Source organism: Corvus cornix, chromosome 6 (assembly GCF_000738735.6).
Source record: "Corvus cornix cornix isolate S_Up_H32 chromosome 6, ASM73873v5, whole genome shotgun sequence".
Lineage (NCBI taxonomy): Eukaryota > Metazoa > Chordata > Aves > Passeriformes > Corvidae > Corvus > Corvus cornix.
Window position 1 is genome coordinate 25431289 of NC_046336.1, and position 15696 is coordinate 25446984.

The 15696-nt window shown below is 42.6% G+C and overlaps 1 protein-coding gene across 5 annotated transcripts; it reads left to right on the forward strand.

The window, feature by feature from the left end:
• Nucleotides 1-1102: 1102 nt before the first annotated feature.
• On the forward strand, nt 1103-11790 carry PRXL2A (peroxiredoxin like 2A). 5 transcript variants are annotated; one of them, XM_039553487.1, is made up of 6 exons: nt 1103-1292; nt 7639-7818; nt 8183-8274; nt 10133-10273; nt 11025-11189; nt 11309-11790. In XM_039553487.1, the coding sequence occupies exons 2-6, from the start codon at nt 7641-7643 to the stop codon at nt 11405-11407; spliced, it is 675 nt and encodes a 224-aa protein (XP_039409421.1). In that variant the 5' UTR covers nt 1103-1292; nt 7639-7640; the 3' UTR covers nt 11408-11790. The 5 variants fall into 5 exon arrangements, with proteins under 5 accessions (XP_039409421.1, XP_039409420.1, XP_019142147.1 ...); XM_039553486.1 differs by having other exon boundaries at nt 1247-1353; XM_019286602.2 differs by lacking the exon at nt 1103-1292 and adding an exon at nt 1898-2172.
• The last annotated feature ends 3906 nt before the right edge of the window (nt 11791-15696 follow it).

Sequence of the window (15696 nt, forward strand, 5' to 3'; positions counted from 1 at the left end):
ATTCAGAAGAAAGGAATGTTGACAGCCTGCAGAAATTAGGATTTTAATTATATCAAGATGAGTGACAAAATTTGCCTATTTTTTTTGCTCATAATGTTTTTCCAAAGATTGCTGTGTCAGCATGGCAGATACATATATTCTAATGCTGATTGCATTTAAAAAAAATGACAAAGTCACTTCAGCATGTTTGGTGTTGACAGAGAACCTTCCCACACTGGTTGAGGAGAAAAAGCAGAGATATGGTTTCATGTATTTCCCAGGACAAAAGCAGCCACAAATTCTCAATCCTTCTAAATTCCCCATTTCTTTCAGGCAGTCCGGTAATGCTGTTTCTGCCATGAGGTTTGCTTAGGTTATTCTTTTATTGCTGCTAAGACCGAGTGACTTTAGTGCTTTTTATAATCCATTTGATTTCTAAAAGAACGTGTATAGATAAAAGCATAACTACCACAATTTTGGGCAAAAAGACCAAAATCTTTTCCTTGCAACTACCTCCGCCAATGCCACTCTGACATGTGCAATGCAACATGGTGCAATAGGCTCTGTCTTGCAGAACTTGCTGTTCCATGTGGCTTTCTGGCAGCACATAGCTGCTGCTGTGCTCTGCTGTAGGAGCAGAGTGATAAGAAAAGGCCATTTTGTCTAGTTAAGTTTGGAACGTGATGAAAAACTGTATGGTGGAACGTAGACACTCCAGTACTATCAAAAGGGTTGTGTTCATTCTCCTGAGCTACTGTTGTGTTACCGACCAGACTGTTCTGTCTGTCATTGACACTACCTTTTTTTTTTTTTTTTTTTTTTGGTTGTTTTTTGGGATTTTAGGTGCCAGGTTAACAGGAGTCCTCAGGAAATAGTCCCAAGGTAGTGAAGATGAGTCCTCTGAGTCTGTGGTTGGAGTGGTGCCTAATGACCACAAGCATCTGAAAAGCGTGTTTGTTAAAGGATGTTGTGACATGTTATTGGCTGGCTTATCTGAGCAAGTATATTCTTGAATGCAATATATATGCAAACATTTTAAGTGCCCCGTTAATCAGATTACTTGAATGATAAGCTCACTACATTCTTGGACTCGGGTCGTTATGGGTTGGGTGCTTTTTTTTGTCTTGCATATTTAAGCACTGTATCCCATAATGTATTTCGTTTCTTTCTTTGCTTAGCCAGAAGCTACAGTAGCCCCGGAGAGGAGACAGTGGGTTCCGAGAGAGAACAGAAGGCTAACGGCGGGGATAATCCCGCTGGCCGCCCCGGCGCAGAGCCGCGGGGCCGAAGGGCACCGAGCGCTGCCGGCAGCGGTGCGTGCGCGGAGAGCGCCGGGGGCGGTGCCGGCGGCCGCGGGCCGGGAGCGGCGGCGCTGTGAGTGCGGGGCCGGGGGTCGCGGTGCGAGTGCGGGGCAGTGACGGTGCGAGTGCGGGGCCGTGACGCTGTGAGTGCGGGGCAGTGACGGTGCGAGTGCGGGGCAGTGACGGTGCGAGTGCGGGGCAGTGACGGTGCGAGTGCGGGGCCGTGACGCTGTGAGTGCGGGGCAGTGACGGTGCGAGTGCGGGGCCGTGACGGTGCGAGTGCGGGGCCGTGACGGTGCGAGTGCGGGGCAGTGACGGTGTGAGTGCGGGGCCGTGACGGTGTGAGTGCGGGGCCGTGACGGTGCGAGTGCGGGGCAGTGACGGTGCGAGTGCGGGGCCGCGCTGTGAGTGCGGGGCAGTGACGGTGCGAGTGCGGGGCAGTGACGGTGCGAGTGCGGGGCCGCGCTGTGAGTGCGGGGCAGTGACGGTGCGAGTGCGGGGCAGTGACGGTGCGAGTGCGGGGCCGCGCTGTGAGTGCGAGCGTGCGGCCGCGGGTGCGTGCGGCGCGTCGGGGGTGGGCGGGGCGGCGCTGTGAGCGCGGGGCCGCGGCGTGGGCGCCCGGCGGGCCCACGGGATCGCTTTGTGCCGCCCCGGGCCGAGCTGTCCCCGCGGGGGTGCTGTTTCCCTCCCCGCTGGTCCCCGGGTCGCAGCCGCAGTGCGGCGGCGGGGAGGAGGCGGCGGTGATCGCCGGCTGCTGATCACCGAGGGGCGACTCTCGCCATCGGAGCTCTGCTGCCCACCCCGAGCTGTCGAGGTTTGAAATCCTGCTTATGCCTGCTCTCGTGGTTTAACATTTTGAGAGATCCCTGCTTGCTTCGCAGACTTATCCTGTGTAAGTAGGCACAGCAAGATCCGTGAAGGACGAGGAGACTCCGTGCTTCGTTTCTCATTTCATTCCTGATGCGCTGGTTGGGTCCTGGGTGCAATGGCACAGCTCAGGAAATCCACCTTTGAGCTGCTCGAAGGACCAGCTTGGAGCTCTCCCAGCCTTTTCTTTTACGACCACAGGGGCACTGTTCCCATCAGACCTGGTGCATAGCAGGCGATAAAAGGGGAAGCAAGGTTGTGGGGAAATTGTTCTGCACTGGCTGGGTGTATGGCGATGTGTTACAGCCTCGTTTATGCATAGAGCCCCCCTGCCCTATGGGGTGGAGTTGAAACGTGTCCATTTTCTTGTGTCTTTGATTTTAATAACAATTTTGCTGTTATTAATTGTATAGTGTGAGAACTGTGAAAGTTAGAATATAAGCAAGGCCTAAAACCCCAAAAAGGTGGGAAAATCTTCATTTAAGGTTGAATCTGCAGGACTTAGAATTCTTGGATCTGCTGGGTGGGAACAGGAGGGATCACTTGCTGCCTAGCACCTTCTGTGCTTTCAGTGAATGCTGATTTTTATTATTAGCGGGTCTGTTGGTATTCCCTTTCCTCCCCCACCTCTGCAGACTGACACAGGGTGCAGCTTTCCTGCTCTGGATCACTAGCAGACCAAGCCATGAGTTCATCCTGTATTATCTTCAGATAGGTACCTTTTGCAGTTCTGTGCTCCATGAAATATGTCCCATCTCCGTGGTATCCATTTGCTGACTGATCAGAGATCTGAATTTTTCCATATACAGGATCTAGCTGCCTGTTCCCTCTCAATACAAGAGAGCTGGAAGATTTCCAAAGTTGTGTGCCAGAGCCCTTTGCTCTTGCTTGCTCGAAAGAAAAGACTTGTTGAGATGTTGGGTTTCTTCAAAACAGTCTGAAAATGGGAGCGATTATTTGGTCTAACAACTAACTTCCTTTCAAAGGAAGGAGTATGGTTTGTTTGCTTGACACAGCAACTTTCTCTACAGCTACAGCCAAGAGCACAGAATTCAGCAGTGAACCATGCACGGATTGGGAAGAAACCTAAAAAGATGATCATTATTCTTGACACAAGGAGTGGTTTGTTAGGTCTTTACAATGGCAAAAAGAAAGGAAAAAAATCCCTTGTGTTGTGAAAATTACATTCATGCCACCAGAAATGTTAGGAGGCTTCTCTGTGTTTTGATATTGGTGTTTTACAGGCCAATTTAAGTTGGAAGAGACCTCCTAAGTTTCTCCAGTACTTAGCCCTGCTTCAAGCAGGGCTAAATTTGAAGGTCTGTCAGGATGCTGTATTTCGTAATCCTTAATGGTATTTAAAAGCTCATGAAATCTTGATGAGCATGTTACCAGGTTATTGTGAATTGTAAATTTTCTTTATAGGAGTTAGCTTACAAAGATATTTGTAATCATGACTCATTTGGAGGAGGGGGGGAGGGGGCAGAATGTCTCATAAAAAATCAGCTCAGCTTGTTTGGGATACACAAGTTCCGACAAAGCTCTGAAACATTTTTAGGCTTGATATGGAATGTCTTGGAGAAGCTGGAGTGGGAGAGAAAGGAAGAACAAGCAACGGTCAAAGCTGCTTTAGGCTAGAGAGTATTTGCTAGTGCAGTCCCAATTGTAAGACAGTTTTCTTTTTAGGAAAAGTATGTAAGTAAATCTGTTTGCTTCTCTGAGTCTTATTGACATCTTGAAAACAGAGGCTTTTTTTTTTTTTTTTTTTTGGACACAGCTGGAATGGGTCCTGTTTATGCTGTTAAAATAAATGTTTAAGGATAGCTGTCCTCTGAATAACAATTTTTTTATGGTTGTGGGTGGGAGGGAAATGAGACATCTGGAAAACCATGTCTTGACAAAAGTGAAGACCCATCCACTGGCACTTAAAACAGGATTAAGATTAATCTTGTTTAAATTCTGGTTAACTGAGTACTGACAGGCCATAAAATAACTCACTGCTATTTTGTAGATCTCTTGTGGTCACCACAAAAACAGACACACAAAAAGATGTTTTTCCTTTTTTTTTCTTTGGCCTCTGCTGTTTAAAGAGGAGTGTTCATTCTTTTCTGGAAGTTTTAGCAGACTTGAGAGATTGAAGATCTGATAGTCCCAGAGAAAATGATGCTTTTTAGCAAATGGATGTTGCCACTAGAGAAGGTAGCTGACCATAGAAACACTGGGTTAATTCACTAGTACAGCCTCTATACTAATTTTTTTTCCTAATATTGTGTGTTGTGATGACTTTTTAATTGTTTCCAGGGTTGTTTGTATTGTTTTGGCGTACAGTGCGCATGTGTGAAGGGGTTAGATGTAGAATAGGCTGAAACATAGGGAAAACGTTTCCTGTAAAAATGCCCAGTTCTACAGAAGAGCATGGCTTAGCCTGCAGGTCTTAAAGCTGTGTTCCCAGCTTCAGAAAAGCTTTCTGTAATTCCTATTCCCTGTACCTACCCACCCCATAAAAAGGGTAAACACGTGTTGACTTTAAAAAGAAAAAGGTTGAATGATTAAGATAGCTGCAAATGAACCTTGCCCTGGATTGGACAGCCGCTTGGTTTTATCACCTCAGGGTGGCTGGGCGGGGATTGGCAGAGGCAGGAGAGCCCGGTCCTGCAGAGTCAGAGGCTCCCGAGCTGGACTCCTCCCCAGCCCTGCCCCTCGCACCCGTGCAGTGCAGTTTGGCTCCTCTCCTGCCTGCCCACGCCTGCAGGAGCTGCTGGTGGCCGAAGCTCATGCAGCCTGCATGGGTTCTGGTGAGTGCTGCACCCCTGCTAAAGGCTTGCGGGATGCTGTCCTGTCTCTTCTCAGGGATTATGGTTTATGGGATGCTTTCTTGTGTCTTCGTATTGCTGATCGGTGTTTAAAAACTTGATCACAAGGCAGTTGTGTTTGTATTTTAAGGTGGGGGGGGAGGGTTGTGAAGTCCTTTTGAGCTTCAGATTTCCTTAATAAACAGCAGCTAACCAGAAGTGAAGCTGCTAGTTGCAAATGCTCAGCTGTTTTCCAGTCAGTCTCGCCACTTGGGGTACAATGACATGATGTGTCAGGGCTCAGCTTGTCTTGTTAGCAAATGTTTTAATAATCCTGCCTGCTGCTTCCCATGCATATTTTTCGAAGTGGCTCATTATGGTGTTTGCTTAGCGGGGGAGGAATTTAGGTATCACCCTGCAGAGCTGCATTTTCCTTTCGCCTATTTATAGAAATAGCAAAAATTTCACATATTGGAATAGGGGTATTTTTTTGTAACTGTGTGGAGACCGAAGAGTCCAAGTAAACTGAAGAAGTGTGTTGACTAAGCTTCATGATCTCCTGGATCAGTGACCACTAATTTGAAGCTTCTTTTGAGATGCAATTTATGCTAATAAAAATCAAAAGCTATGTGAGAACTACTCATTAATCACTTGCCACAAACTTTGCAACATTTTTGTACACAAATGATGTGCATAAAGGAGTAATACTTGGGTCCTTCACCCCCCTGTAACTATGAGTTAAGAAGAAAACACTTCTTGACCTGACGAGATTGAAATCGAAAGAATAGTCGAGTAATTGGACTCTGGGAGGGAGCAGGGCTATAGCCTTTTGGGTATGCCACAGAGATTTTCAGTCTTAAGGATATTGCTGCATTACATACATTTTGAGTTACATTTGCATCATTCCAAAGGCTGGGGTCAGGATGGTCTCTGATAGGTGTCAGAGGCAGATACAAAAAAAATGTCATTACAACGTGACTTCATGTTTGAAAGAAGTATGTAAAGAAAGCTGATATGGTCAAGGACGTTTTCACTTGGTTAGAAATAAGTGGTGAAATAGGGTAGGATCTGTTCTCTTATCTGCATGATGTTTGTGTAAACTGGCCTTGTTTCTTGCTTGGGATCATGGATTACTTACATTTCTAGATGCCATGATACTTCCTTCCTTGAAACCAAGTATGCTGTTAAAAGAACAATGTGATCTTTTTTTTTTTTTTTTGTTTCCCAACGTTTTATTTGTTTATCAGCAGAATTCTGGAGCTGGGCTTAAGGATAGAAAGGGGTTCTCTCAAACAAAATTCTGGGCACAAAAGCGAGGAGCTACTCCTAATTGTTTCTGAATTCTGGCAACAGCTGTGGGGATAAAAATCATCTGTATGTGTCTGGGTTATTGCCAGTCACAGTTCAAAAGTGTAATATTTTATTACATTTATTAGGGTGGGGATATCACCCATACAAAAATATATATATAGACAGCAATATTCACCAAAATATTCTTTCAGGAAATAGGGGTTTTGTGGGAAAAAAAAAAAAAAAAAAAAAAAAATTCCATTCTCCATAATGTGTAATGCTACAGTTGTGTGAGTGCAAATCTACAGCCCTTGTGATGCAAGTGACTTCTTATACTGCCAAAACTCCAGTGACTCTTGTACCAGTTATTACTCAGAGCTGGATGTTGAACTTTGTCCACGAGGCAGGGCTAAGTGTGATTTCCAGCATCCTCAGTAACTGATGCTGCCTCACTGGAGGGTGCCTGTCAGCCCTTTCCAGGCTTGTGAAACACTTGCAAGGGTCAGGATTGGGCTGTGGGGGGTTTGTGGATGGAAGGTGGTGAAACAAAATTGCCAGCTAACTCGAGCCACCCGTAACCACAAGCAGGGTTTGTACTTTCACGCTGGAGTATTTGTATGTAATGGTTCCCATTGCAATGCTATCAGTTCTCAGTGGTGGGTGTGAGTTTAGGCTGTTTGTTCCTGCTGTCCTTTCTGCTTTAGCAAGAGTGGCAGTGAGTTAGCATAGGGAACGAAGGTGCTGTCCCAGGCATGTTTGTAATGTTGGATCACTGGGTAATAAAATGGTTGCAAGTCTACATTTTTCTGTCTGCAAGCATGAGCTCTAAGTTTGGCTTGGTGCCTGCTTTGGTTCTCAGTGGGGAACTGTAAGGAATGTGAAAGGTTACCAGTTATGATGAACCAGATATAGCAGGTTTAGATTTCTTTTTTTCCCAAGCCTTCTGTAGTATATTTGTAAAGTTCACTGTTTAATATAGATTAGTGTGTGTAAAACATTTAATTTACAAATGCTTCTTTTTTTGAAAGAAACTGCTGTCTTCCTGTAATAACTTAGGTTACTGGCTAACATACAGGTCATATTGTTAGAGCCTCTTTATTACACACATGCACTTCGATCATCTTTCTCCTCATTGCATTCGAGCACTTTAATAATTAAAGTTTTTGTCAGCCTGGTAGCAGGGAAGGATAAGAACATCTTGTTAATATCTAGTTTTGATGTGGGTCAGGCACAGAACTGGAATGTAATCTCTATCTTTTAAAACCCATTTCAGTACATTAATGAATATACAAATCATCTCCATTAAACCAAAACTACCTGCATGAGCTTTTAGTTGTTTTAATCCAATTCATGCTCCTCTGGCATCATTGACGTCCAGTGTCAGAACTGTTCTTTCTTTCTCATTCCAGAAATGTCCTTCCTGCCTGACTTGGGGACCTTCACCATGGGCATCTGGTCTATTGGCCTTGGAGCCATTGGTGCAGCTGTGACGGGGATCGTCCTTGCTAACACTGACTTATTTTTGTCCAAGCCGGAAAAGGCTACATTGGAGTTTTTAGAGGAGATAGAGCTGAAAACTTTGGGTTCAGGTAAGATTCTGGCTATTTCAGACCATATTCTTCAATAATTGGATTTTTATAAAAACCTTTCTAAGGCCAGGTTTGGAAGCAGTTTTCTTAGTCTTTCCTAGTTATGACATGTAGTTGATATCCAATATTTCTGGCGAAGGAAAAGCAACCAAAACTGTTATTTCTGGATGAAACAAGATACCCTTCTAAAAACCAATAATGCAAGAATATCCTCCTATACATATGGATTTTATTTCTTCTCCTGTTAGAACTATATTTGAATGTGGAATTCTCTGCAGTGCTTTGTATTGGTCCATAAAGTATTAATCATTATAAACAAGAATGGCTGATACTGTTATTGATGTTGTTTCTCCTGTACAAACAGAACAAAGGACATTCAAAGCAGGTGAACTATGGAAGGAGAATGGTGCAGTGATCATGGCTGTACGAAGACCTGGATGATTTTTGTGCAGAGAGGTACTTGCTGGGCCTGGGAATTAATTAAGAAGAGTTGAGGTCTCCTTGCATAGATACTCTGTAAATAAAGGGAGGGGATGAATAGGACAGTCATCAAATACATCTAAAACATCTGAAAGTTTTTGTTTTCTTCTTCAAACTGATCACCAGCTACCAGCACACTTAGTTTCCTTTGCAGCTGGTTTGTGCGATCCAGGTCCTGAGCATTTTCCTTCTGAAGGTGATGGTTACATGATTTTTACATCTGCCAGGGACCTAGCCCATGGTAATTATAAAAGGGAGATTGCACAAAATCCAGTTGGTAATGAGTCTTATGAGCTAGTTATACATATAGAGTCCAGAATAAATCTCTGTGAGCCAGATAGTCTCTGGTCAAATATAGCTCAAGATTGGATTGGCAGAAAGCCACCAGATAAAGCTCATCTGCAAAAAAAAGAGCTGTGCCTAGAGGGAGTCCCTCTCTGTTCTGGGTGCTAAATGTGAGGCAGGAAGGTACAGACTCTGAAGATAAGGAGTTACTGTCATAACAAGGTGGGTTGGAAAACAGATTTTGATCCTTAAGTTGACATTAGGCTCCTTGGGTGGAGCTTCTTGGAAGGAGACACCTAAAACACAATTGGAATGTAGTGAGTGCTTGGGAACAGCCAGAGCTTGCATCTTGGACATTACGTTTCTCATAGCTATAGGGAAAAATAGTTATTATGTTGTTACTCACTACTCTATAACATGGAGTAATTAATATTGTAACCACTTCATTATGGCATCTGCTCCCATCAATAGTAATTGCTTAAGTACGTGTAGAATTCATGGAAGGTTAAAGTGCTTTTCTCTCTGAACAGGTGTAGCGTGGGCAGGAGGAGAATGCACGTACGTGCCTGATTCTGTAACTTTCACACACAGTCAGTCAGGAATCCATGAGTGATTCTTTATTATTATTATTATTATTATTAATGAAAGTTTCAAATTTTCCTGTCTGTTCATCCCCATCTGTTTGCTACTTGGTACTCTGTAAATTCTAGATGTCCTGCAAGCCTTTCAGTTAAGGTATTTCAGTTAGGTGACTGAAAGTGATCATGTAAACTGTGTCCATGTTTTTAAAGTGTGAAGTTGGTTTTTTTTGGTGGGAATTTTGTCCAGTGAAAGGACCTTTCTCCATGGGAGATAGGAAATCTATTTTCAGTGCACACTCTGGTCTGTTCAAAACCTCAGGGATCTTTGTATAAACTATGGGAATTGGGATTTCTTCAGGAGAACAAAAAACCCAGCAGATGAGTGGTGACACCTTACACTTTTACTCACCAGAAAAAGCAGTATTCCTTCTGGGATACTGAAAGTCTGTGAAGGAATTCACTGATTATTTTTACTGGGGCATTTAGGAAGGAGAGTGTACCTTCATTACTTGCTTTAAACCTGTATAGCCTGCTCCAGCACAGAGCCCTCAAAATACTTTGCAGAAGTACTGATAATGATGGATGTCAACTTGGAAAAAAGAATTGAAAATTCTGAAAAAGTTAAGTGATGTGCAGGCATTATATTTTTACCATTCTTAAATACTTTAGAAGATAATTGAAGCCCTATTACAGGCAGGGTATATCTACAGCTTTGAGTTAAAAAAAGATGTTTTCTTCGGGATTAATATTTTATTAAAGAATGTGCTTCCTCCATGCTTAACAAAGAAAATTGTAGTAAATCTGATGAAGAGCTGCCTAGGAGTACAGCTAGCTTAAATGTTACAGGTCTGTTTCTGGTTTGTGCCTCAAGCTAGAACTTATGTGTTTCTGATGGTCTTGAAATTCAAGGTGAACCTTTCCAACCTCCATTTATTGACTGAAATGTTTGGGTTTTTTCCTTTGCTTAGGAGGCTTCTGAGCTCTCCTCTCTGAAACCCCAGCTGTCCAAGCTGGGTGTCCCTCTCTATGCTGTTGTGAAAGAGAAGATAGGGACTGAAGTGGAGGATTTTCAGCATTATTTCAAAGGAGAAATCTTTCTGGATGAAAAGGTATAGCGAAGTCGGTGTTCTCCTTTTGTTTAAAAACAAACCTAAGAATGCCTTCTTTGAAGAGCTTGTATAAATAAGTAGAATGTAGTCTGAATGAAAAAGGATTTAGTAGCACTGTAGTTTAAGAAGTTAATTGGTTTTGTTTTTCTATATTTATACATTCTGCTGAGCTTACAAACTGCGGTGTAGCTATGCACTGATAACGTGCTGTTGCAAGATTATTCCTCCCCTTTAACAGATAAACAATATGGCCTGTTAATATTTATTCCTTTCTTCCACTGGCCGTGTGACTTGCTGATGTTTACAATGTGTGAATCAAGGTTTGAAGGTGACACAATTTATGGTGTACAGGCCAGATTGCAGTGATATGGCTTGTCCCAGTACACTGGCACGTGCTGGATTGCCAATCTCATGTCATACAGAACCACAGCCCTGCTTTCTCCTTATACCAGGAGATACATTTAAAAATCATTTGTCTGCTGAAAAAAAAAGAATATATAATACTAAAAATCAGCTAGATGATCCCTTTATTTTCTCTGTCCCCCCTGCCTGTGTGAAAGAATCAGGCTGAATTTAAAAAAAACCAACAACCAACTGAACAAAAAACATGTTTATCCCAAAGCACCACTGTTGTCAGCAATAGGAATGTTGGTGTACATGGGGCTTAAATACTTGTGGATGAGCTTAAAATCCACATGAATGAGAAGTCTTTTTTACTTTTTTTGCTGATGTATTTTCTGTTTCCCTGCAGAAAGGCTTTTACGGTCCACGCAGACGAAAAATGATGTTGTCAGGCTTTTTCCGCTTGGGAGTTTGGCAAAATTTCTTCCGTGCATGGAGAAGTGGATATAGTGGAAATCTGGAAGGAGAAGGATTCACCCTGGGAGGTGTATATGTGATTGGGGCAGGAAGACAGGTACTGCAGGCCACCTAGGAGGCCTTTATGTCTTGTATAAGACAAGAAGTTGTTTCCTGGAAACAGTGGATCTCTTGTAGGGAGATGTATCTGAATTTCTCTCTTGTGTCTTTGACTAGGGTGTTTTACTGGAGCATCGTGAGAAAGAATTTGGAGACAAAGTCAGCCTTCCATCTGTCCTTGAAGCTGCTGAGAAGATAAAACCACAAGCTTCATAAGTGGAAAAACAGCTGCACATGTTTCTGATTAGAGCTTGAAATGTAGAATGCATCCATGTCTTGAATGTGCAGTGTCATTGCTTAACTATTTAGGGAACAATGCACAGGAAAGGTTCTCTATGCAAACATAGAAAAAGATGAAAATCCTCTTGGATTGTTTTTTGTTCCTTTGCAGCCTTCCAGGTGGTCAGGATTTTGACTGGTCCTTTGTATCTGACTGTATTAATGAAAGGCTGGGTCTAAAATCTGACCTAGCCTAGATGTTTTCAGTGAGAGACAGTCAGTTGAAAACCTGTCTACCTAGGGAAACAAAACTCTGCTAAGGCTGGAATAATGGAGTACTAGCTGAGGGGAAGAGATAATAAAACTTCATGTAAATGAAATGCCTTTGGTTTTTGCTTTTTCATTACCATGTAAACACATCTGCGTTTCTAGAGGACTACATCCTGTCAGTCTAATTCTGAGATTTTGCATTCAAGACATGGCACTATGTCTGCACAGTGAGTTTCTTGTTAGTTAACTACTGGCTGTAGATCTTCTAGCTCCATGTGATTCCCTGCAAGGAGGATAATTGTGGCACGAGGACAGGTTCCATTTTGTGTTTAAGATTCTCTTAAAAAAATTACATCATTATGAATTAAATCCTGACCTTTTTTTCTTAGTATTTATGTCCAGGTAAAACTGATTTTAACCAAAAATATTTATATGCTCTTCAGAGTCTGTTCTTCACATTTCCCAGAAACAACACTACCAGTGAGGATTTTGAGTGATTCATATGTTTCATTTGGAAACTAAACAGAAATTGGACTCGTGTGCTACTATCAGCTGAAATTTGTGTTTGACTGTTTTGGGGGATGAAGGAACAGGATTTGGAGAGTACAGCAGCAAGGTCTATAGCAAATTGACTCTGTGATATGGACTTCCTCTATAAAGGCCCTCCTTGGAGCCATGGACAGGTGCAGAGCACCTGTATTGTCTCTGTCCATGTTCAGAGCTGCCCACGTCACCATGCCCATAAATGCTCTTGGATTCTCAAAGACATAAAATGCCTGGCTGGAGATGGGCTCTTTGGAGCCAGGCTGTTCCATGAAATAAAGAAATGTGCCTGAGGGATTCTTTTCCTGGGTTTAACTGCTGAAAGGCAGTACTGGTATTGTGTGCTGACACAAGGCCCCTAAAAAGTTCAAAGCATCGTGTAAGTGTCCACTTGTCTGCAGTAGGTGTATGGATACTTGGAAGTGCAAGTGGTGGGAAACACGAGAGATGCCAAAAGAAAGGGGTGTGAGCTACGGTTCCTTACAGTTGCAAGAGGCTGTGAACAACAAAGATCTTACAGCAGGAGTATTCTGGATCATGGCTTCTGCAGAGTTCTGAGTTTTCTTTCTGATGGGAACTAGAAAGCTTTGCCATTTGCAGAGAATGGATCTTGCACAAAGACCAGCAAAGGAGGTACTGATCTTAGACCTGCATTTCAGGCCTTGTCCCGAGGACTGTTCATGCATATCACATAAACATGAAATGTGAAAGGCATAAACAGTCCTTGGAGAATGGGATGGAAGCCAGATAAATTCCAAGAAATTGAAGATAAAGTAAAGTGCCTGTAGAACCTGCTAAATCTGGAGAGCATTTCCTTACAGTTTTGTGTACTTGCAACTGAATTCCACCTACTCTGTCAGAGCTGGCTGCCCAGTCTGCAGGGAGCCATAGATGGTGACAAGGATGCCATGGGGCTGCAGCCCTGCTCTTAGCCTACCCAAAGGGATTGGAAACAGAAGCAGGAAGCTGTGTTGTCCAGCATTTGGAATGTTTATTGGAAGTATAATGGCTGTCAAACATACAAATCACTAATGCTACAACGTGCTGAAGTGTTCCTGTAGGGTAAACACCTTTTTAGAAAGACCCATGAAGTTTTTGAATTTATTAAAGTACTCATGGAAACTGAAAGTTCTCTGCTCGGGCAGGTTCCCCAGAGGCATTTACACAATAACCACGTCAGAGGTCTTTTCCTGCTCTAAACAGCATTAGTTCCTGTAAACAGTTAGTGCATTTCTTGATTTGAGAGTTACATAAGCTTACCTGCATTTCAAAGTTTTAGAACTCTGTATTTCAGAAATGAAATCAAAATTTGGAGCCTTAGAAGGTAAAAATGACATTTGAAATTGTTCTGAAAAATTATCGATAAATCTGATCTTTTTTTTCAAGCCAGCCTTGGGATTAGTTGGAGTTAACTCACCTGTTCTGAACTCCATGTTTACAAAATAAAAATGGGAAGGATAGAAAATAGGTGGTACCTAGAAGCTAGGAACAGTTAATAACCATTGGAAATGGGCTATAAGCCAAATAACTAAAATTACAGCAAAAATAGTAAAGGAGGAACAAATGAAATCTAAGTGAATTTCCAATACTGGAGACTGAATTTAGAATGTTCACTTAAAAAAAAATTAGTTGTTTATTTTGTTGTGCTAACAGCTACCTCTGCTGGCCCAGTTCTTCGTATGCATTTAATGTTTTGATTTTTTTTCTTTTAACACGACATGTACCCAAAATCTAAATCACTTCTAGGCACATCAAATATCACATCATGCTTCAACACTCAGCTGGTTACTGGAAACTAATAATTGAAAGTTTGTTTGTTGTTCTGAGATGTGCATTTTGCACCCATGCAGTATGATACTATTTATTTTCACCTTTAGATGAAGATGGATCAGGTCAGTAGGAAAGTGCACAAAGTGCAAGGGTAGGGCTTGAGAAACAAAACTCTGCTATAGTAATTTCTCTTCAATCAACTTTTCCTTGTTTGCCAGCCCATTTATCTTTTTTCAGAACATAACCGGGGTTAATAAAAACATTTTAAAAATGAAAATGCCGTGAAGTCAATGATGTAAGTGTAATATCGGAAAGAGCTTTTTATTTGAACTTAAGGGATCACCAATTGTATTTTCTATGTGTAGTCTCCTTTTAGGGCCATTAGAAAGATGGTCTGCTGCAGAGGGTGTTCTTGGTTCTGCATTTTTGTTTCCCCATGCGGGTTCTCTGTTCCCACGGCTTTCAAATTGCCTGCTCTTGGTGCCATTTGCGAATATCCACAACGAGACGGGAATGCCAAGGGATCCCTGACATTTTCTGATGCGTTTCCTGTGATGCACTGTGGTAGAAAAAAAAAGAATGAGCAAGTTTCTCTCCGCACCGCTGGATGTCACTGCTACCCAGCCAAAATGCAGGTGAGCGGTAAACCCGAGGGGTTTTCTGCAGTAGAAGATTTGCTTAACAGGTTCCAGGAACAGACCACTGTAGGACCACTGAAGAAAGGTGTTGGAAAAGACATCTATCCCTGCGACCTTTTCACTTGTGTGGACGTTTTCCCTTCAAGGATAAGAAACTTGGAGGAAGAATATATTGTATTGAATGACAGTCTGCGGTATATAGATATTTCTAAGTACTAGTATTTGTAGCATTTCTAAGAGGGAATAAATTATTAAGAGACTCACTACAATACTTAAAAACTTTACCTATTACGCTTTTGGGGTACTAATTTCCGATCCTGCGGGGTGTGCGTGGCTGCCTTTGTTGCACACTGTCCGCAGGAGAGAGGTGCGACAGCCGCTGGTAACAGCAAGGGGGAGGTGGGGAAACGCTGTGGGACGGAGGGAAAACTTAAATCACTGATTCAGCCTAATCACCTCGAATTTTAATCTGACCAGTTCCATCCTAATTTATTATTCTTCTCATCGATCTCGAACATGTTATAAAGGCTCTCCCTAAAATACTTCTGCTTTGTCTTTTAGATCCAGCTACTGATTTCTTTGTATTTAAAGTTGCTTAAGGTCTCTCAGTAGCTTCTGTGGGCTTTGGCTCCTTGCACACCCCTCTCTCTTAACCTCATAATTATCAAAACCACGTGACAATTCCAAGTGTAACTCTGATTTCCGGATGCCTTCCTCCATAAACAGACCTTTTTTTACACTCAAAAATGGTGTTTGGTGATAATGTTGAACACATATAGTGGTGAACAGCTCTGGTTGGGCCTTTTTCCGCCGGCTACTCCTCATGATGAATTCATTAATTGCAGAAAATATTGTGCAGTAGTCAGAGGAAAAGAGCATTGACAAACTATACATGAACATCAGCCTGCACATGTTCACTAAAAAATCAGATTTCCCATTTTCATTCCTGCAGGATTATTACACCTCTTACTGCTGAAGTGACTGTCTCTTAAAAGTGTTCCAATTTGCCCTAGCACTTAGTTAATGGTTTCTGTGATGGATGAGATTTTTACTCTAATTTTCTTG